The sequence below is a fragment of the Penicillium chermesinum genome (genome assembly GCF_028974085.1).
Source record: "Penicillium chermesinum strain IBT 19713 chromosome Unknown utg000005l:1.0-4115287.0:1.0-4118363.0, whole genome shotgun sequence".
Classification (NCBI taxonomy): Eukaryota; Fungi; Ascomycota; class Eurotiomycetes; order Eurotiales; family Aspergillaceae; genus Penicillium; species Penicillium chermesinum.
In genome coordinates this window covers 392,297-413,015 of record NW_026695315.1, presented here as the reverse complement: position 1 = coordinate 413,015, position 20,719 = coordinate 392,297, and the positions used below count along the sequence as shown (strand labels likewise).

General features: G+C 51.3%; 8 protein-coding genes across 8 annotated transcripts; 3 read left to right on the top strand and 5 right to left on the bottom strand.

Moving 5' to 3' along the window:
- Nucleotides 1-506: 506 nt before the first annotated feature.
- Nucleotides 507-1,561, bottom strand: gisB (putative zinc knuckle nucleic acid binding protein; the record flags this gene model as incomplete). The annotated part of the gene is made up of 6 exons (XM_058475609.1): nt 507-959; nt 1,022-1,137; nt 1,196-1,237; nt 1,326-1,337; nt 1,390-1,425; nt 1,507-1,561. The coding sequence occupies 6 exons, from the start codon at nt 1,559-1,561 to the stop codon at nt 507-509; spliced, it is 714 nt and encodes a 237-aa protein (XP_058328499.1).
- Nucleotides 1,562-2,424: 863 nt separating this feature from the next.
- N7468_006312 (UDP-N-acetylglucosamine diphosphorylase) lies at nt 2,425-4,082 on the bottom strand (the record flags this gene model as incomplete). Its single annotated transcript, XM_058475608.1, has 3 exons — nt 2,425-2,496; nt 2,557-3,291; nt 3,357-4,082. The coding sequence occupies 3 exons, from the start codon at nt 4,080-4,082 to the stop codon at nt 2,425-2,427; spliced, it is 1,533 nt and encodes a 510-aa protein (XP_058328498.1).
- A 486-nt stretch (nt 4,083-4,568) lies between these two features.
- Nucleotides 4,569-6,164, bottom strand: N7468_006311 (PPIL4 family peptidylprolyl isomerase; the record flags this gene model as incomplete). Its single annotated transcript, XM_058475607.1, has 5 exons — nt 4,569-4,961; nt 5,030-5,226; nt 5,290-5,781; nt 5,834-5,979; nt 6,085-6,164. The coding sequence occupies 5 exons, from the start codon at nt 6,162-6,164 to the stop codon at nt 4,569-4,571; spliced, it is 1,308 nt and encodes a 435-aa protein (XP_058328497.1).
- Nucleotides 6,165-7,574: 1,410 nt separating this feature from the next.
- Nucleotides 7,575-7,790, top strand: N7468_006310 (uncharacterized protein; the record flags this gene model as incomplete). Its single annotated transcript, XM_058475606.1, has 1 exon — nt 7,575-7,790. The coding sequence occupies one exon, from the start codon at nt 7,575-7,577 to the stop codon at nt 7,788-7,790; it is 216 nt and encodes a 71-aa protein (XP_058328496.1).
- A 1,389-nt stretch (nt 7,791-9,179) lies between these two features.
- Nucleotides 9,180-10,932, top strand: N7468_006309 (uncharacterized protein; the record flags this gene model as incomplete). Its single annotated transcript, XM_058475605.1, has 2 exons — nt 9,180-9,372; nt 9,719-10,932. The coding sequence occupies 2 exons, from the start codon at nt 9,180-9,182 to the stop codon at nt 10,930-10,932; spliced, it is 1,407 nt and encodes a 468-aa protein (XP_058328495.1).
- A 2,636-nt stretch (nt 10,933-13,568) lies between these two features.
- Nucleotides 13,569-14,356, bottom strand: N7468_006308 (40S ribosomal protein eS24; the record flags this gene model as incomplete). The annotated part of the gene is made up of 3 exons (XM_058475604.1): nt 13,569-13,645; nt 13,756-14,003; nt 14,280-14,356. The coding sequence occupies 3 exons, from the start codon at nt 14,354-14,356 to the stop codon at nt 13,569-13,571; spliced, it is 402 nt and encodes a 133-aa protein (XP_058328494.1).
- A 257-nt stretch (nt 14,357-14,613) lies between these two features.
- N7468_006307 (protein-lysine N-methyltransferase) lies at nt 14,614-15,850 on the top strand (the record flags this gene model as incomplete). Its single annotated transcript, XM_058475603.1, has 3 exons — nt 14,614-14,841; nt 14,956-15,501; nt 15,557-15,850. 3 exons carry the CDS (start codon nt 14,614-14,616, stop codon nt 15,848-15,850), a joined length of 1,068 nt encoding a protein of 355 aa, XP_058328493.1.
- A 932-nt stretch (nt 15,851-16,782) lies between these two features.
- N7468_006306 (uncharacterized protein) lies at nt 16,783-20,157 on the bottom strand (the record flags this gene model as incomplete). Its single annotated transcript, XM_058475602.1, has 4 exons — nt 16,783-18,058; nt 18,136-18,830; nt 19,353-19,662; nt 20,114-20,157. The coding sequence occupies 4 exons, from the start codon at nt 20,155-20,157 to the stop codon at nt 16,783-16,785; spliced, it is 2,325 nt and encodes a 774-aa protein (XP_058328492.1).
- Nucleotides 20,158-20,719: the final 562 nt, after the last annotated feature.

The following is a 20,719-nucleotide window of genomic DNA, read 5'->3' as shown; positions in this document are numbered from 1 at the left end:
AACCGCAACCAAGAGTAGATTCATCCAATCGAGAGATCATCCGTGGGAGAAACAAATAGACAAGACGCCAACCATGAGACGTGACAAGAACTTCGAGAATTGTGGAGTCGAAGGTTCCGAGGTTTTCAGTGTAGGAAAGGAGAAATTCGTGAGTTCAAAACGAGAAAGCCGGACTTTTTTCGTTTGATCGTATCCAAAGTCAAAAGGGGACCATAAGAGGAGAAGGGCATAAAAAGAGGACCAAGTGCAAACCTTCGGCGAAGGCAAAGGGCAGGCCAAAACCAGAGATCCAAGGAAACCAAATATGTGCAAGGGAAGGCAGGAATGGGAAAGTCTCCGAAAAGATAGAAGAGAAAAAGAAATGACCGTTGTGGTTTGAGGAAACTGGCCGTAGAACAGGATTGAGGGAAGAGATGACGACCTAGATGATCCAAAAAAGTAGACCAATTCCTGATGAAACGGCGAGACCCAAAAAAAAAGAAACTTTTTTTTTTAAGAGCAGACGTTTATGCGACGGCAGTAGTAGGAGCAGCAGCAACGGGGGCAGCCTCGACAGCGGCCTCGACAGCAGCAACTGGAGCAGCAGCATCAACGGCCGGCTGAGTAGGGGCAGCAGCGGCGACAGCCTCGTTGGTTGGGCAGTCACGAGAGATGTGGCCAGCCTGAGCACACTTGTAGCAGACCTTGCCGGCTTGGCTAAGAGGACCACCGTTAGGAGCAGTACAGTCACGGGAGATGTGACCGAGCTTGCCACAGGCGTAGCACTTCATGGCCTGAGCCTGGCAGTCACGGGCAAAGTGGTTGGGGCCACCGCACTTGTAGCAGGTAGCCGCACGAGGGTAACCGCCAAAGCCGCCGCGGAAGCCTTGGAAACCACCACGAGGACCACCGGCACCACGACCAGCACCAGCTCCAGCACCAGCACCGGCGCCGGGGGCAGCGGGGTTTGTGCAGTGACGCTGTAATCAGGTCAGTTCAGGATCCGAAGGCGTGAGCACATGCGGGGAGAAACCGGGCATACAGCAAGGTGGCCGGGCTGGCTGCAGTTGTAGCAGCGGCCGTTGGGTCCGTTCACACGCAGGGTGGGGCAGTCGGCCTGGACGTGACCAAGGCCCTGGCAATTGTAGCACTGCTTAGCTGGGAGGGAGTCAGATATTAGATGGATATACAACAGGAAGAAGCATTGGTGCCTTACTCTCTGTGGTACGAGGACGAGGGCAGCTGCTAGACTCGTGGCCTGGTTGAAGTTAGACTCGAATCGAAGACGAATCGAAGAGGATCACAGGATTGATTGTGAAAATTGTCGACCGGGTTTTCCTACATACCAGGCTGTTTGCCTATGAAGTCAGAGTTAGCAGGAGAACTAATAACAGCCAAGGGACTACATACAGTTGTAACAGAGACGCTCTGAGGACGAGCAAACCTCTATAATACGTCACGTCAGTCACTTTGACACACGAGCCACCTCAACCCAGGAAATTGTGCCTGGTACAGCGATCCACTAACCCGCATAATGGCCAATATTGCCACACTTGTAGCACGCACGACGAGACAACATCATCTTCAATTATTCTGACGACGTGTTAGTGAAAAGTTCCCAGAGGTCCGCGGAGGTGTGCGGAGGTCTCCCAGCAAATTGCCTTCCTCCCATCGCCATATTCGCCATTTTCCTTCCCAAGTATCCGTCGCATGGATGCAACGCTCTTTCACAGAGAAAGAAGAGAACCGGTGGCAGGGCGTAAGGACGATCTCACGGGGAGTCCAAAATTTGCAATGGCGGGATGGAGGGGAACCGACGATCCGCGGGGGGGGAGAAAGGACCAGCAAGCGCATCAGAGCTGTCACTTACCCAAAGCAAATCCGGATCGGAACTTTTATGGTCTGAAGAAGCGAGGAACCTTGTTAGTTGAGAACCTTTGGAGAAAGTAGAGTCGAGGCACCACGTTCCTGACAGGGCACTAAAAAATCCCGAATAGAAAAAAATAAAATCACACGCCGAAAAAGTGGGGATTAGCGCGCATCACCACTTACCAAGCAATTCCCGTCTCGACAACAGCTTCGCTTCAGCTTCGTCCAGCTTCCGTCAGCTTGAGTTAGTACGAAAGAGAAGAGAATCAGCGGATGCAAACTCGACAAAATTAACTCCCGCGCTTTTCCGCTCTGAGGTTGCTGAATCAGGCGAGTATCTGGTACCGGGACCTACGAGGCACGAGGTTAAAAGTACTGAGATCTTCGAGAAGCTCTGGTCATCTTGGGTTCCAGACGGAATGAGGTTCTCCCTACATTCCTCGTTCCGCTATGATACTACCCCAGGTTCATTCTTCGCAGAAAAGACAATGTGATTCATTTCTTCGTTCCAATCCTATCAGGGGACACAATTACAAATATGCACTGGCCGTAGTTTTGAGATAAAAATGTGCGCATCTATTCCTCCTTCTCGAGGATCGCCGGGGCCTTGATCTCACGCCCAGACAAGAACTCCAGGTTCTCTCCGGCCTGGAAAGGTACGAGTCAGTAAAGAGTTGTTAGGGGGATTACAGGACAAGTTTCACATACGTAGCTGATTAGAGGAGAAACCTCGACCCCGAATGCCTCGCCATCAGTGATCACAACAGCACCAGCAGCCTCGACCCATCGTTGGCCTTGCTTCAGAATGTCTGCGCGGCTGGTATCCGGGTCATCCTCGCCGGTGCCACGGGCGTTCTTGAGAGGCGAGAACTCGTCCTCACGGCGCACCTCAAGGCTGGCGAACTTGTCCAAAGGAGTCATAGGGAAAACATCGAAGATGAACTGTTCGAGCTTGATGCCGTTGGGCTTCTCCGGCTTGACGGCCTCGCCGTTCTCAGGGTTGACACAGGCAATCTTCTTGCGGGCGACGTGGTGAGGCAGCTTGTGCACCCAGTTCTCAATGGACTCGAGGAAGCGGAAAGAGTAGTAGTGGTTGACGATGTTGGCGGCACGGAACTTGAGCACGTCGGGCTGCTTGGGGTCCTTAGCCTCGGCGGTCTCCTTGTCGATCTCCGAGTACTCGACGACATCGGGCTTGCCATTCTTCTGGATAATCAGGCCGACGGACTCGGTGGCATTGCGCTTGCGCACCACCTTGGTAGCAATGTCGACATCCTTGGAGGCAGAGAAACCAATGAGGACGGGGTCGGCCACCTTAACGAGACAATTGTCCACGCCGAAGATGTGGATATGCTGGATACCACGCGTGCGCATGTCCTCACGTGCACCGGAAGTCACAAGTCCCTGGTAGATACCGCCGTTTCCATCGGGGGCGACAGCGACCTGTAGTTTTATTTCACGCACTGGTCAGCGGTACACTCTTTCAAGGTTAAATCGAAACAACTTACCTTGCCCTTTGCCTCGAGCATGATCTTGCCATCATTCGAGATACACGGTAGAACCCCCTGCTCGAAGATAAACACGTTCTTCTCCTCCAGGCCGAAGTAGCTGTGTTTTCGGAAGAAGTCTTCCGTTGGCTTGCGAGTAGGGCCGCTGGTCATCACGTACCAAGGAATGATAGGCTTCTCGACGCCATGTGCCTTCTTAGCCAACTCCTGCAGCCTGATGATACGCTCAGCCTGGAGCTGGAACAGAGACTTCTGGCTCAGCAAGCCAATGTCAAAGCACCCCTTGGGAGCAGAGCTACCGAGGCGGGTACCCTGACCGCCAGCCATCAGAACGACAGCGACCTTGTTGGCGGACACCTCCTTCAGACCGAGGTCGTACCATTTTTGGACGTCAGCGGGGTCGGAGTCGATAATGGAGGCAGTGGCAGCTTCGGGCAAGGGCTCAACCGTCACGGTGGTCTGCTCGGTTTTGGGAGGGTGCAGGGCGGTGTTGGCCAGATCATTGATGCGGGCGGGATCGAAGTTATTCAGCTGGTGGAAGAGGATTGACTTCTCGACGGTGGACAGCTCCTCAACAAAGGCAAAGACGTGGCCTTGTCCAGCGTCGGTGTACTTCTTCTGCAGTTGCTGGAATTCCTCAGCGGAGGGCTCGCGGGGAGCGGGTTCGCCAGCGCCTGTGACTTTTCCAATTAGATTGGAGACGGTTTCTTTAATAGCCTCCGCCATGGTGAGATAGGTTTGTGTAATTCAGAGGGTGGGAAAAAGGGTAATGGGAGAAAGGGATAGTGAAGGTGAGGGAAGAAGGAGGAGGGAGGGGAAGAATACGGTAAACAGGAGATCGCGGGGTGAAGCTCTAAAGCTCTTAGTCCGCCTTCTACACCGTAACTGTTCCCTGGAACATACGCAGCGTATTTATTTTTAATTGTACGGCGTGGCTCAGACGAATCGGAGCCACGGATTGGAGGTAGCATGAGCACGACTCAAGTGAGACCTGTCCATTGGAAGAGCTCTCTGGCTAGCCTTTGGCCCCGCTGTTGGTGGCGGGACCCAGGGCGGGCTCGATTCCATGACTGAGTGCGAGGTTTCGTGGTTTTACTTAGTACTTCTGTAAATTGGAGGCGGATGATCCAGGCTTGCCTTTTCCACATATATCTCCATGGAAATGCGTCATAAGTGTCCATGGGCGAATCTATTCTACAAGTAGCCCCCAAACTAAGTTACATTAACGACGAGCATAACGGTCATCACGGTAGCGCCGATCACGGTCACGATCACGATCACGATCACGGTCACGGTCACGGTCACGGTCTCGCCGTGAATCTCGCCGGTCCGGACTTCGACTGTAAGATCGACGACGGTATCGTGGTGCTTCTCGTCCTCGCGGACTGCGTTCCCTGTGCGGAGGTTTCTCCCACGAGGGCCGGAATGGCGGCGAGACTTGTCGAAAACCATTCCATAGGAGTCCCGGCCATCGCTATCCTTTTCAGTATTCTCGACCGCTCGGTACTGGCGTTTCTTCTCTAAATCTGCCACACCACCGAATCCACCACGCTGTCTGCGCTTGGTGACGGTGGCGTTGCGCCAACTCTCAGAGAGTTTTGACACCTGAAGAAGTTCGAGTTAGTCAAGACGCACCTGGGGGGCTTTTGGGTGGTGATGATGCAAGGACGTACACTTTGGGAGAAATCGACGTGGATACGGTGGTCATCAATGAGCACACCCTGCATCTTGAAGTATGCTTGTTCGCAGTCTTTTTGATTCTCGAATTCGATAAACGCATACTGAAGACTGTCTCCGGTGCGCTTGTCTCGAATAACCTCGCAGGATAGAATTACTCCAAACCGGCTGAAAATCAACTCGAGATCCTCATCTATGGGAGTCAATTAGCCCTTTGCATGGTACCATGGTGGTGAAGTGACGTACCTTGCGTTACCGGGTTGAGCTTGCAGACGAATAGAACATTCTCGGGGGGGTTTGACCTCGGCGAATGGAAGATCGCCCACCATTTCGAGGGTCAGCGCCTGGGCGCGCGCTTCGCGGTCCCGTCGCAATTTCTCCATCGCTTCTTCGTCCATTCCGTCATCCAGTTCTTCGTCATCGGCGATCCGGACCGTTGCCAGCTGGGCCTTAGATGGTACCGGACTCTCGGGGGGCTCAACCAGCCCAGGAGGATCGTCGAACGGATCATCCAGGACAACAGTATGTCGGATTCGAATATCTTTCAAGGGCCGGCCCTTGTCATCAATGAATGCATCGTTGATCTTCTCTAACACATCGAAGCCCTCTACTACCTTGCCAAAGATAGCCGCTTTTCCATCCAGGTAGTCTAGATCATCGCCCAGGGTAATTAGGAACTGGCTAGCTGCGAGTCGTTGGTCGGGATCGTTGGGGGCGGGAACGGTTGCCATGCTCACCGTTCCGCGGTCTGTGTGCTTGAGCATCGGCAGTTCAATTGGAAAGGTCCGTTTCGAGGGGACCGTCCAGAAGTCCCCAGATCGAGGACCCGCCATCGCTCTCGGGGGCATCTGGGCCCAGCGGGTCGCCGGTTTGGAAAGAAAAGTTCTTCTGGACGCTATGAACCGGGGAGAAATTGTAGTATTTGGTTTTGCAGAGCTTCAGGAAGCTATGACGAAGAGGGTTTTTTTTTAGTTCACGGCTCAGCACTTGGGGTAGGGACTTGGTGGGGGGTTCAACTGGGGCCGGGGCGTCGCTTTTGCAGGGCGCTTACTTTTCGCAGGCTTTGGGCGACTCGTCAACGAATAAGTCAATGACGATATCGCCCAGTGATGTCTCAAGGAGAGCACTCATTGGATGCGACCCAGGGGGGTGTGAGGGAAAGGGAGAGAGATCAGCACCGCAGAGAATAAAATCAATGAGAAGTTGAAAGTGGAAAGCGGACAGAGACAGAGAGGACAGCTTTGGCCAACCAGAGGGCCCCTTTTGGCCGGGGAAGTGGACTCGTGCATCACGGATCTTTTTGGAGTTGGCATCTTCCCCCCCCCCCTTTTTGCCTTTTCTTTTCTTTTTTTTTTTTTTCTTTTCACCTTTTCTCTTTCCTCTTGGCTTCGTGGTACTTGAGGCCTTCAGGAGGATTTTTGATCAATGATCACCGTGCCCACATGCGGACTTCCCAAGCTCTCGGATGATCGACCCGGATACCTTGTACAACGTCACTTCACAATTCAGCGGCATATCTTCCGAGTGTCCCAGTTGGACGCTAGCGTCATGGCCCTTTTCCAGCTTTGTTTGCTGCGATGCAGCTGCTAGCCCTGGCTGGTCCTCGCCTCTGGGACTAGAGCTAAAGCCACGTCGACATTTGCCCCTTTCTCTTTCTCCACTATTGATCGCCTATTTGCTCTCGATGAGTTGAGAGATCTCACGATAACTTCCTCGGTCACAGTACCATTGCGCCATGACCTCTTCTCACTTTCCTAGGTCTAGCCTGTTTCACCGCAGAAAACGGTGGGGGAAAGAACAGCGAGGATGAAAAAGGGAAGAAACGGGCGGCCTACTGCAGCTATAGTCCGCGCTCGTCATGCCCAGCTATCAACCCGTCAATCCCAGCGCCCACACGTGGAGGTGAAAATTCTGATGCCCTAAACCCCTAAACCTTGATGGCCCCTTGAGCTTTATTCTCAGAGGGAGGGAAGTCTCTGATAAGAGAACCAGGGAGGTTGCGTAAAGGAGAAGCTAGGTTATCCCCCGTAGGGCTAGAATGAAAGGACTAGTTCCAATCTCAATGCGCGTGCCTGGCCCTGGGATAACAGATTAGAGAAGAAAAAAAGTCAGCTGGTTGAGCCGATGTCTCTGCTCTGGAAGGTCTTTACATGTCGTGTATTGTCAGACCTGGAGGCGGCGTGGTTGGAACTCGACCACTAACGAACATTCTGCGTATTTTGCAACCCCTTCTCAATGAGGTATGTGTTGACTACCTGTTTCTTTCATTTATTGCTTTCTTCTGGGGATCGTGATTCAAGATCTCCATCAGTGACAAGGGCCCCTGTGGAGTAAGCGGACAACTGACAGATGTCCTGGAATCTCCTGCATCGGGGGCAGTCCTCAGATTTTGCCCCTTTTTCATCTTCCTAGGGACATTCCGAGTTCCTTTGACCATAACAGGTGGGAGGTTCCAGACCCGCCTTTTCTTGATCAGTCCCCCTCGTGAGGAAGAGAGACTCTCTTTACTTTTTCGGGGGGTTCATTTCCCTTTCCATCTAGATGCGGCGCGGCGGCGGAAGCGCTAACGATAGTGCCCAAACGGATCCACCGTTCACCCATGTCGTCGATCAAGGCGCAACGTTAACACCGCTAATCCTTGCTCTGCCAACTTCTTTGGCGCGCTCTCTCTCTCTCTCTGCTGGCTTGACCATTTCAGTGCTAGCGCCGGATCCAAATGACAAGTGTCAGGCAGATTTCTTTCAACCGGGGGTATAGCACCTGTTGAGTTTTTTTTTTTCCTTCCTCCCGCAGTCGTCCCATGGTCTGAGACATAAATCCTCCAGTTGAAGCATTTATCTTATTATGATTTTTGTCTTGCATCCTGTCCTTGACTCATGCCTCTATCATGTGTAGGGGTTTATGTACGTGTCTGTTGCTCAGGACCTACTGGGCTCATCGGCCGCGACAGTGCTGGCTCTACTGGCCAAGAAAGCCCCCCCAGAGGACTTGACGAGACTTACTGGAGCATTCGGCTCAACGTCCCGGGACCCCCCGTTCGGACTGTTTAACCCGGTGTTTGATGCATCTGGAACAAGTACCCCCTCCACGATGGCTGCAGAAGCCACACCAATCAGCGTTTCGACCGGTCCCCCATTGAAGCAAACATGCCTTAGAATCTTGATCGCCATCCAGGAGCCAAATCAAGATTAGTAGAAACGGTAGAGCTTCTTGCAAACGTAAGAAGTAGCCTTCCGCGTCATACTAGACTTCAGACTCTTGCCCTTGTTCTCGTCACACTATATATGTCCTTGACCATGGAAGGAGACTATGGGCATCTAGAGGCATTTCATCTTCTCATCGCTATCAGGTCATGTCCGTGTGACGTTACTTTTGTGGAACCAAGTGTCTAAAATGCCGGGGGCGGTCCTGCTAGTTTTCATGCCTATCTACTAGGAGAATCTGGATTTGATGCATTAGGCGGAACTCTGCATATCATTTCCCCTGGAGTACAAGTAGTAAAAAGAAATTATGAAAGGCTAAGAGTAAGAAAAAAAATATTATTACAGAAATAATAATAGTAGTTTAATAATAATAAAGGAAAAGAAAAAGAAAAGAAAAAGAAAAGAAAAGAAAAGAAAAGAAAAGAAAAACAGGCCAAAACATACTGAATCGTTGGAACAAGAAACGCCCCCCCTCCCCAGTGACTTGCGCCCCTGCGATCTCCACTGCACATCCCCAGATCGCCCAACATAAACGATGAACTGGACCAGGGAGAAGAATAGCAAAAGGGAAAAAAATGAAGACTCCAAATCTAAATTGGACACGGGTTGGGAAAGGCAAAAGGGAATTGGAAAAGGGAAATAAAAATAAAATAGCAATAAAATCCCCCATCCATTTGCCATAGACAAAATAAAACAAAGCCTAGCAATCACACCGATTGTTACCAAAACATGGCTTAAATCTAGCCCTAGGTCCAGAGATATCCTTTCCTTTCTGCATCCTTCTCCTTTCTCTCACCTCCACCCAGATCAGATATGGTCCTGGGCATCTAAGAATTTGCATAGTCTTTGTCCTGACTACATTCTATTCTTTGCGGGTGTGTTTCCTGTCGTAGGTGCTCTTCCAACAGCCGATGGTCATGTTCTGCTGACAAGTTTCACAGCCATGGAGTCCTTCTACTCCGAAAAAGCTGGCTACGACCAGTCTCGTCATGATGTACTCTCGCTATCCCGCTCAATGCGAAACTTGAACCAGCGCGAGTTGAGTGACCACGCCAGTGGTGTTATTAGTCCGACGACGGAGATGGAGGGGAAGTTGCGCAACTCCCAGCGGCGTCGGGTCCCGGTTGCTGTAGGTTGTCCTTGAGAACCTCCACAGTGTGGAACTCCTACTCATTTCTGATTAGTGTGGTCGGTGCAGGAAGAGAAAGATCAAGTGCAGCGGAGACTCTGGGAATGGTCAAGGATGCTCTAACTGTCGAAGCGCGGGCAACAACGATTGTCAATTTTTACGAGTTAGTCTGCCCATAGTACTCTGCCCTGGTGCCCGTCGGGGGTTAAGGAGCCAGATTTTTAAGAGCTGATGATTCCTCCTCCAGGTCAACTCTCATGAGCTGAATTCGCACAAGAATAGTGGATGGCCATATCCTCGCGTGGCGGGGGCCGTGGCATCGTCTCATCAGCTGGGACTGATAGGTATGCAAGTTCCAACAAAGTCGACTTTCCTCGCTCTCGAGTCTCAGCATCGCATGGCTGGTCTCCAACGGACGCCTGACTTCGACCTGAGCAACCATCCACAAGGCTTTGCCCGACCTTCGAGTATGGGCTTCGTGAGCTACGATGATGAGCAGTCAGCTAGCTACAGTCAGCCTCCATCCTACGGGATGGTTGGAGCGCCTTCAGGAACTTTGGTGGAATATGGCACGTCCTCTTATAGTCCGAAACCATGGGACTCTGTGATGAATGGACGGTCTTCTAACGAATGCATCTATCCAGAGTCCGAGGCCAACTCGTTCAGCCATGGCCCGTTCACCTACATGGTACCCAGTCAGGGAATGATGCCTTCGAGTGATCTGTCCCCATGTACAGGCTCAGGATTGACAGCCGTCCTGTCCTCAGATGCTCCAGGACCAGATCGCATCTTGCCTACACCCACCTGCCGCAGCCAACAGGCCCCGAACACAACAGCGGGATTCCTACCAGTCGATTTCTCGGGCTTGCCTCCACCATCTGACTCCAAGAACGCCTTCTGGAGTCCACGCCTCGGGGGTTCTCCAGATCAAAGACAGAGTCCAGCACACGTTGTCCCTAGCAATGACCAGTTTACCCTCAACTCGCCATTAAGCAAGGATGTCAACAGCACCGCCCCAGAGCTTCTTTTCTCGTGTCTTCCAATTTCAACAGCTGAAGACAGCTCCCCGCCCCTATCAACTACAGCTCCATTGGGAGTGACTAGTGCCGGCTACTCAGTCCTAGAGACACTTGAAACGGAATATCCTTTGCCGCCAGAGGTTCAAACGCGGTCCTTCTCGCGTGATCGCCTTGCGAATAGCTCCCAGCGCTTCTTAGCCCTGACGGACGAATGCTCGCCCGAGATCTACGGTTACAGCAGCAGCGAGAAGACCAAAGTACGCCGAGCTAGGGCGAGCAGCGCTTTGGGGAATTCTTCGGGAGCTAGCGGCACGCTTGGCAGCAGCAGCGATAGCTCGGGGTCAGTGTCGGGCTCCGGAGACGACGAGCGTTGCTCCACTGCGACGCTGATAAGCGGTCTCCCCTACACCCGCGTACAGCATCGCGACTCCCCCGCATGTTTGCCCTTCAACCTGCTTCCGGATGCATTGCCAGAGTACCACCGTTCTGTAGCGACGTATGTGCACCGGGCTTCTGTTGGGCCCTTGGGTAACCAAGGAGCTTACTAGACCTTGTTCGAGATGTACCAGTTTTTCATTGTTACTTTGTGGACTTTCCTGTTTGTATATGTGTTTCCTTGTTCATCTCCTGTGCGGTTCCCCTCTCTGTATCCTTCTGCTTTTGGTTTAGGAGGGTTGGAATTCGTCAAAATGTGCATGGGCATCGGAACCGGATTCGATTTGGAGGATATCTCGTTCTGCGTTCTCCTGTCTTTCGCATGACCCATCTGTGCCTCTCTTCCCTTACGCTCCTAAGACTTGCACCGGATCCCTCAAGCTCAAACCCTCTGGGTTTGGCACAGCATGGATCGACTCCACGCCGACTGGTCCGGGGAACGCGGATCGACGGAGGGAATTAGCCTCTCCCGCAGACGCTGCATAAGGCGTACCTGGATCTCTTGTGAACCCTCGATGCCCTATTCTGGATTTAGTGTCGCATATGCCTAGGCTTCCCCCAGTTGGTGCTATCTTTGAAGGCTTTGTTTTCCCTTTTCGGGTGTGTGTTCTGTTTTTGGCTTCGGTTATTCGTCTTTCAGTATATCTGCATGTCCCCCGAGGACATCCTGCTTCAACCTCGTTCTTTTTTTTTCTTTTCTTTTCTTTGGATTTTCCCCCCTTACGTTTTTGCTCTTATCTCCGATGGTGGGAAGTCCTTGTTCTCAAACCTCCTTTTCCCTCTCCCTGCAAAACCCATATTTGCTTATTGGGTGCACATTTTAATACCCGTTGAAGCAGTGGAGGATGTTATCTGCAATCTTCTTTCGTTGATATTTTGAATTGAATGCGGAGGGTGCTGTCTTTGTTTCCTATGGAATTCATTTTACTATCTGAAGGGAGGATTTATGGCTGGTATTTTGAATTACATGTCTATCGTGTTCTTATCACCTCTATTGCCTAATTGGAGTCACTAATTTTAGTCGCAAGTTGGAATCACCAAGGCGCCACAGGTATCTTGATCACTGTAGGTGTTGCTCATACCAAGTGTTTCAACACTGTATCTCGTGGCCACACGAGCAGACTAGGCATGGGTTCGTCATACTTGATATTTTCTTCTGTGATGCCTCCACAATCGGCGTGGCTGATTCACATCATATAATTATTGTATGCTATTTTTACCGCGAGTCTCCCCACCTAGACTCTCCTAGCATATAGTCTCTACTAGCATACAGAGTTTCAGAGTATCATCTTGAAATTAGGGCTGCGACGAAGGGATCTCGTCCGCAAAGTACCGTGATAATTCTCCAGTACAATGCCAAAACGAGGTGCTAGCAAATACAAACTAGTATGAGAAAAAAAAAATGGCGTGAGAACGGAAAAAATCCTTCATTTGGAGAAACATCACACTCCAACCATAGAAATCAGATTCTACGGTCCCCGTCTGTGTAATCTGCACAACCCTGACTCCACATGTCCCCGGCCTAGGAAAACGCCGCCCCTGTCAACGGCCAGACCGCTCCTCCTTGCAAAAATGAGGATGCATCGACCGAGAACTATCCTTTCTGATGTCATATACAGCCCACCATCCCCGTCGGTTTCTCCGCTGCCACTTTCCTGATTATGCCGATTTTGCAAGGGTGCGTTAGTTGGTCCCCGAAGTGGCTGATCCCCGAGTCATTGGTGCAGCCCCGGCGACTTGGTAAGAGCCAGTCATAGGCTGGTTATATCTGCATGCGATTAAGTTTGCCAGGGTGCTGCAAATGACCTGACTTAGACTTTTCCGTGGGTTGCCTAAGAAAGTACCTTTGGAATAGAGTTCGGGGGTGCATGCCGCTGTGGTACATGCAACCGTCTATGGGGGGAAAGAGGTGATGGACAAATCGAGCATGGTAGGAAGGGATGTCGTTGAGTGGTCTTTGTGGTCTTGGGCGAATGAAATGCTGGACTTGGCGGTTGGGTATCTCGGACCTGAGTGACATGATTTGTACAGTACTGGTCGTATCCCCGGGGTGTGCTAGAACCACGATAATTCTATTCGCCTCGTTTGAGACTGATAAGTGCAGGTTGGGGTTAGGGATGATTCAATCGTCCTACACGAAAGCTCGAACTTCTACTCCCGAATTGGCTAGCAATAAGGCCAAGTCCGGGGAGTTGTATCAAGTCTGCAAGGTCTAGACTCGTGGTGGTACTAATACCGCTTCGCAGAGGACGGATCTACAAGTCCAAGACGAACGGAACCCTGCCAAGTTCCAAAGGGTTCAAAGGGCAACATACCCGGAGAATAGACACAGCAGCTACAGGTAGAGAGCGGGTTTGCCGGTCAATGAACAGAAACAAAATATGTTATTCATCCCGGAAAACTGAATTCCGGTTCTCATATCCCTCGCTGTTGTATTCGAAACCGATGATCCAAACCACCATAAAAAACAACACTGACGCCTTTTGAGGGGGATCACCGGGTTTCCAGACAGGGGGCACAACCACACAACACACTCCTGAGATGGCCCGCAGGCGACATTCTTTTTTTAAAAAACCAGCGTAATTTTGATGCATCCATTGTCGTCGCGTCCATCCCCCTCCATCCAGACACCGACCACCCGCCCACGATTCGTAAGACACCGTAAGCGGGGGACTCTAGAACCACCAGGCCACCAAACGTTGCATCCATCTGCCATTCATCGGTATATGAATCACGCAGAGCGAGACGCTTAGTCCTTGCTCTTCTTGGGGCCCTTGACCTTGGCGGTACCACGGAACTTCTTGGAGCGGTTCTTCCGTTGCTTGCCTGTTGGGAGGGGAAAAAGTTAGCAATATGCACATAAGATATGAGCGGATCGAAATGAGCCGTATGGGAGCAATAAAAGGAAAAGAGGGAAAAAAAGAAAGGGAACGTACGCTGCTGTCGGCTGGGCTTCTCAACCTTGGTGGCGGCACCAATGCGGATGAGACGGTAGGCAGGCTCGAACTTCTTCAGGGCCTCGTGGGAGTCGTAGACGAGAGCGAAGCCGGTGCTCTTGCCACCACCGTACTGTGTGCGGAATCCGAAGACGGAGACCTGGTCCTTGTTGGACTTGTACAGGTCGGCCAGCTTCTCGCGGAGCTCATCCTTGGAGACGTTGGGGCGGTTGGGGTGGAGGACGTCCCTGAAGACAGAAAATGTCAGTCGCAATTCTTAACCCGTATGTGTGCGTTTTCAGTATTATGAATTTCCATCTCGATAGTCGATTTGATTCTTGCTTTGGTGACACGGTGATTGTTTTTTTTTTCTGCGGCGCTTTCAATTTTCCTTTTCCTTCTTGCCGCCTGGTATCGAGAATCATAGATCGAGTCGTGGGTTTGACGTTGGCGCGGTGTCCCTTCGCATGGACCAATTCGCATCGAGAAAATCGGGGAAGAGGGGGGAAAGAAGGGATTCTTACACGACCATCTGCTTACGGGCAAGCAGAGGGTTGCGGATGAACTTGCGAGTCCGCAGAGTAACGGGAGTGTCGGCCATTTTGGTGATGAGTGGTGATGCAGGAAACGAATGAGTGTGGATGTGTCGACCTTTTTTTTCGTGCGGTGTGCTCGGCTAGAAGGGTACACTAGTCCCGGTTAGGAAGACCCCGGTCTGACTAAGTGGTGCTTATGTCATCACGAGCCCTCGGTCCAGCCTCAGGTGTCTCTCCGATAAGATAAGCAGATAAGCGGAGCCCCAAATCCTTATCGGTGAGAAATTTAGACGGGCCCCAGTCTTCTGGGAAGAAGAGCACGATGGACGCTATTCGCAAATTGGTTGCTCAGTACTTTCAGCTTGTGGATCCTCCCAATCTGGCTCTTCCTCCAGGCCATGTACTTGTGCGCCCGGAAACCCAGACAGCTCTGTATGAGCGTATGTTTGACGAGTCTCTCACCCCACTCCCGCCAACCAACTACCGCGCCCGTGTTCTGAAAGTGATACTGGCCCAAATTGAAGCGTCTATACAGAACCCAGATGAAGATGTAGGGAACACACTAGCCACGTCATTGCAGACTATAACTGTAGTTCACAATGGAAACCCTATGGCTTGAAATCTTTCCTGTTCATTGGATTGATAATCGCTAACACAATCCCAGGAAATCCTCGACGACCTCATGACATGCTGGGCCAATTTGATTGCACAGCCCAAGCCCAGCTCTTTAACATCTGCGCAGCAGTTGTCTCATATCAAATATACCACCCCAATAAATCCTTCAGATGCTGCATTAGAACGGACAGTGATTACATCCGAGTCCCGTGGCCTTATTCTTGCCGGTGGAACAACTGGGTTCAGGACTTGGGAAGCTGCCCTCCATCTCGGATCATTTCTATCATCCCCATCCGGGGAAGAGCTAGTACGAGGGAAGCGCGTGATTGAGCTGGGTGCTGGAACCGGGTTCTTGTCACTATTGTGCGCAAGGCACTTAGGGGTGCGCGGGGTTATAGCGTCGGACCGGGAGATCACACTTATTGAGAATATGAACCGCTCTGCTCCCTTGAACAGGGTTGCAGATTCAGAGAAGCCAATGCCATTTCATGCGGCTTTGTGGGAATGGGGCACCCCTCTGGAATGGACGGACGACATGCAGGATTTTGTGGAGAATGACCACATCAGCTTTGATATTGCTCTTGGGGCAGACCTGGTGAGTTACCCTCAGGTTTAACATCTGTAGCCTACCCTCTCATCTCCTGCTCTAGATTTATGACACGGATATTGTTCCTCTTCTCTTATCAACTGTGAGGGATCTTTTCGAGAATTATCGAGTCCAGCACTTCATCATCGCGGCAACAATACGGAACGAGGATACCTTCAAAACATTTCTCTCTGGATGCGGTAAGCAATACATCGTCACCCGTTTTAGCTTGAAGGGGCAAGAGGAAGTGCTAACTGCAACAGATACACACCAATTTGCTGTTGAACGCATCGCTTTCGAATCAACCCCTTCGGACCAGCAGACTGGATTTTTCCACGCGACAAATATCCCTATTTGAGACGTACAGGATCTCTCCTTCATCAGTAGATTCGCCGTAGTCCTATCGCCTGCAATAGCTACATGAACTCGGGAGCCTTGCAACAGCAAGTCATGTGGCTCAAGCTACTATTACGAGGGCCCACGACTTAAGTAGCGAGAATGAGCCTGATTCTAAATTCCTACAGAGAACAGCTCAAATCATCAAAGTCCTATTATTGGTACTAGTACGTGCCACTCGGTCTCATCTAAAGACTCGGATGCTGTGCACACTCTTAATCTGAATGAGCTCGCCCAAAATTCCGTATCGAATCCTTTACTAGTAACGATTGTTCTTTTGCTACATTGACCTAGGTCCATTTGCAAGCGTCTTATATGCGTTTCTATGAACTTGGAAGTGCCCGATAAAGTTCTGTCAGGTTAAAAACTTATGGCATTCCTCGTATCAGGGAGGCGTACATATTGAAATCAAATATATCGACCTAAAATTCATGTTCCTCTTATTGAGCTAAAGGAATTTGAAGTCTCGAACACGTTGAGAAATCCTATCACGAAGCTCAATAGATAGTTCCTACGAAGCTTTGCAGGCACCACATTGCATAATTTATCTTTAATATATAATAAATCTAGGCCGAAACAGGAAGCCAAAATAAGCACAAAGGCATGTCTCCGTCAGGGTATCACATCATAACCAAGAACGCCATTCCAGCAAGTAGCCACCTGGGCACCTACGCGCGCTTTCCAAAGCAGGCCAAAAGTCAAAGTTACAGGTTATCAAAGAAACAAGGCAATGCAAAGAGACACCGGCTAAGGCTATGCTAAAGGTAAAGATGGGATATGAATGAAAGGAGTCAAGAGAAGACGGGAAGGGAGGTATGAAAAAAGGAGACTTGGCTGAGGAGCTGGTGTAAACGAATATGTGTAGAGAAGAAATGAGCGAGTGTGTCCGAAGGATCACCGATGGGCTTCTTCTGCAAGACTTTCGCGCAGCAGATTCTCATCGATTCCTTGGACCTGTACAGAGACCGGAGCAGGGCGGGGAGGGAGAAATCCCATGATTGGACCTTTCTGGTTCACGCCTGTAACTCTGAATCGGAGCGGCGGCGGCTCGTCCGATGTTTTCCGGCGAGTTGTCACAGTAGCCGGCGATGGCTCCCCCTGTGGAGGGTCCGCGGATGCTGGCTTTGTGGTAGCCTGGTTTCCATCACCGGGGCAATCACAATTCTCGGAGACAGGGGCCATGCCCCATCTGCCGCGCACCCAGCCACCTACACGACGTGTCAGTGCAGATGACTTGCGGGGCCCGGGAGTGGTCGTAGAACTGGTGCTGTTGCTGTCGACAGACACTACTGACGCAGAGTCCGAGGGGATACTACTTGCAGCCATGGAGGCCAAAAGAGCTCGAGATGACTTATCGGAAGCTCGGGCACGGTCCGCAACAATATTGGCAGTTGATATGATAGGCGGTGTTGACGACAATTCCACGCTCGGCGATACCAAACGACGCGGAATGCGCATTCCGGGGTGCCATATGCCCATACGAGCTTCGCGGTCTGTCGATGTATGGATGTCCATGCCGGCTATTGAAAGAAGACTCTCATGGGAAGCTGACTTGCGTAAAGGGGTGTACTGCATATGCAGATCGAAGATGTCATCTCCAGGCGCTGAGGACGGGTCACCAGTGAAAGACTGATTTTTGTCGGGCCCAGATCCAGATGGCTCCGACTCTTCTGGGATGGCGGGCTGTTTGTCGTGGTAGTCAAGGATTGTGGGCCGATCGTAGAGGTAATCATTGAAGAGATCGGTCGAATTTTCCAGCTGGGCTGAGTCATTATCAAGGTTGCCCATAGGCCTGATAGGCAGATCTAAGCCTTTCACATTACGAGCACTAATGAGCGGGGACGAGAAGACCGTACTGTCGGGACTTGTCGGTTGAGAGTAATCGTCTGATCCACGATCCACGCGGTCAAATATCGAGGATGTGCGGAAGGCCGACTGCGGGGAGCTGGCCAACGAGTCTAATGCTGGTGACTGAAGGGACCACCTGCGAGACGATGCGGGAGGAATAGAGACAGAAGTTTGCGAGAGAACGGTGTTCATAGACGAGCCAGAAGACTGGGAGCGATGAATTGACCTGCGGGGTGATTGTGTTCCCACAGCAGAATGCATGGAATAGGGCTTCCCAGAATAGGGCGCTTCTTCTTGGCTCGTCGATTGATCGCACCCTTTTCTTTGCGTGCATTTGAGGTAGGCGAGTGGTAATGATGGTGGATATGGAATTCTTGCGAGATACGACGCTCTTTTGACTCCAATTCTTCGCTGAGAGTAGCAGTTGGAGTGACCTCAGCATCGCCTTCATCGCCGGCCAGCGGTTGATGACACAAGACCTGATCTCGGAGGTTTTGCACCTCCTGATTGGAACTATCGAGCATTTCCCGGAGTTCCATGATCCCAACTTGCAGGTTCGCATTATCCTGCAAGATATCCTTCACGAACCTGGAAACCACATGTGTTCCAGAGTTACGGCCAAGTTCAGACGCAGCTGCGGCCCCCTTCAAGCGGCCCGCCGCATTATCCAGCTCTCGCTCCACCGTTCGCTTACGCTCCATCCGCTGAATCAGCTCCTCATGTCTCTCGCGCTCTTCACGCGCTTCCTTCTCAATTCGCTCGACCTGGTCGTGTAGACCACGCAGAGTACTCTCCGCATTGCGCCAGCGCTGCACAGCAGAACGCTCATCTGCCTTGACGGAAGAGATGGTTTCATGGAGCCTCGACTGTTCGGTCTCCATCAGCGCAAGCTGGGCCTCGAGCTCAGCTGCGCGCGCTGCAGCAACAGTGAGCCTTCGTAATTCGGCTTCGGTGCTCTCAAGCGTAAGAGTCAGGGACTGAACATGCTCGTCGGACTCCAAGACAGCATTGTTCAAATTGTCAAGTTGTTCCAGCAGATCACGGTTCTCTTCCACGATACGCGCGTTTTCTGCTTGCACTTGGCGCTTTTCGCGCTCGAGCGCATCCACACTGTCTCAGGAGGCGGCGGCGATCCTCTTCCGCCTCGGCCATGTAGCTTTCATGGCGATGTAATAGTGCCTGTAGAGAAAAGGTTAGCGATGACGAGCCGTGACAATCTGCCGAAGCATATGCAGTGCATTTCAAGGTAGTCATGACGGACGCCAGCGCAATAAGACAAAACGGAGGGTTTTCTCCTAAGAGTTTCCATATGACGAAGAGATAGATTGGTGATGCTCAGGTGAGTTCTCTCTTGGGTTTGCGAGACAGTGCCTTGTGCAGCAGGGAAATTCAAAGTATGAGGGAATAGTGGGTGGGGATGAGCGATCTCTGAGGAAAAGCGAAGACCCGCCTCGGAAATGACAGGAATGATGTATCAAACATGCAGCTCAGCTCGCCACGGTTACCACCAGTGGACCATGAGAAGACCTAACAAACAAGCCTAGTTCCACATAGAGAAAGACAAAAGGGAAAAAAAAGAAAAAGAAAAGAAAAGATGAATTAATCTCTCAACATACCTGGCCTAATTTAGCTGCCGTCTCGAGGTCCTTCTCCAGCCCCTCGAGGGCTACATGATTATGCTCGAGCAGAGCACAGTCTTCTCGCCCGCAACAACAGCGCAGCGTGTTGGAGCGGGAGCGAGAATACGTCCGGAATGCTGGGATAAGGCTCCGGGATTTGGCCCGAGCTATGTGGTTGCGAATCCATAGGCCCTGGAATGTGGCCCCTAGAGTGGAGGAGCAGGGCTCATCGAGGATGAGAGCTATCAACCTCTCGAAAGATGCAGAATCCAGGTCGTACAGGTCCCGGTGGCGCGTACCTGAGTACCTGAAGAAGCGGAGAAATCACGCGAACCGCTGATGTAACAGATTAGGTAAGGGTACCTGACCACGCCGATTGGGTATCAATGGGATCCTGCGGGGGGAATTTCGTGGCACAAGGATGAGGTGGACGAGGGTGGATTGTAATGTGTTGGTGATTTGCGCAGATCAGAGGGGGGAAGTCGGTGAAAACTCAGACCCCCCATGACGGTGGAAACTCGAACTATGCGCTATTCACGTACAGCCCTACATGCCACGCCATTCACCCCAATTCCTTGCGTTCGAATTGTCAGAAATCGCCAAGTCCCCTGTGCTCCAATACGGAGTACAGATCTTTAGTTCATGACAGACCCCGCTAATTCTGCAGGTGTGAAATAGTCCTTGCGACCCGCGTGCGATCTATCATGTTCTTCTTATCTTTCATCCTCAAGATAAGGAAAACCAAACCGTCCCGTAACGATGGATGGCTATTATTCACATCCAGATGTAAGCCATCAGACATAGCGAATATCCCTGGTTGCTTTATCAACTAGCAACAGGCGATCGTCGGTCCAGAATCGATCTTATCGCCAAGGCAAACTAGCAAGGTGCCTCTGCCGAACGCGTATCGATCTGAAAGCTACTAATAGAGCTCTCGTCTCAAAATAGCCCCCGCCATTCCGGGCATGCTGTTTCATCAGGCTATCCACTTGGAAAACCGGAGTACTTGATATACACACCACTGTCAGATTCAGTGCCAGCCGGTCCAGTCGATCAATAGTTAACTATTTACCAGGGACTTAGGCCATCTTCACACTCTCAATCGTGTACGGTGAGACTCGGTCTCGGGTACGAGACTGCATGTACAAGAGCAGCTCGAATCAATCCGGTCTTTCTGCCACAGTATCGAAGAGAAAAACGTTCATACACATCTGAACCATGTGGCAAGATTAGCTGTGGTCCAAAAGAATGGAAGACGCTACGTCACACGTCCTAGTACCACGGAAGCTATTATCCCTAGGGTGTCTATGGAGTCATTACTGGAGTGAATTCATTGAAGGCCCTTGGGCTATTACTCCGCCGTG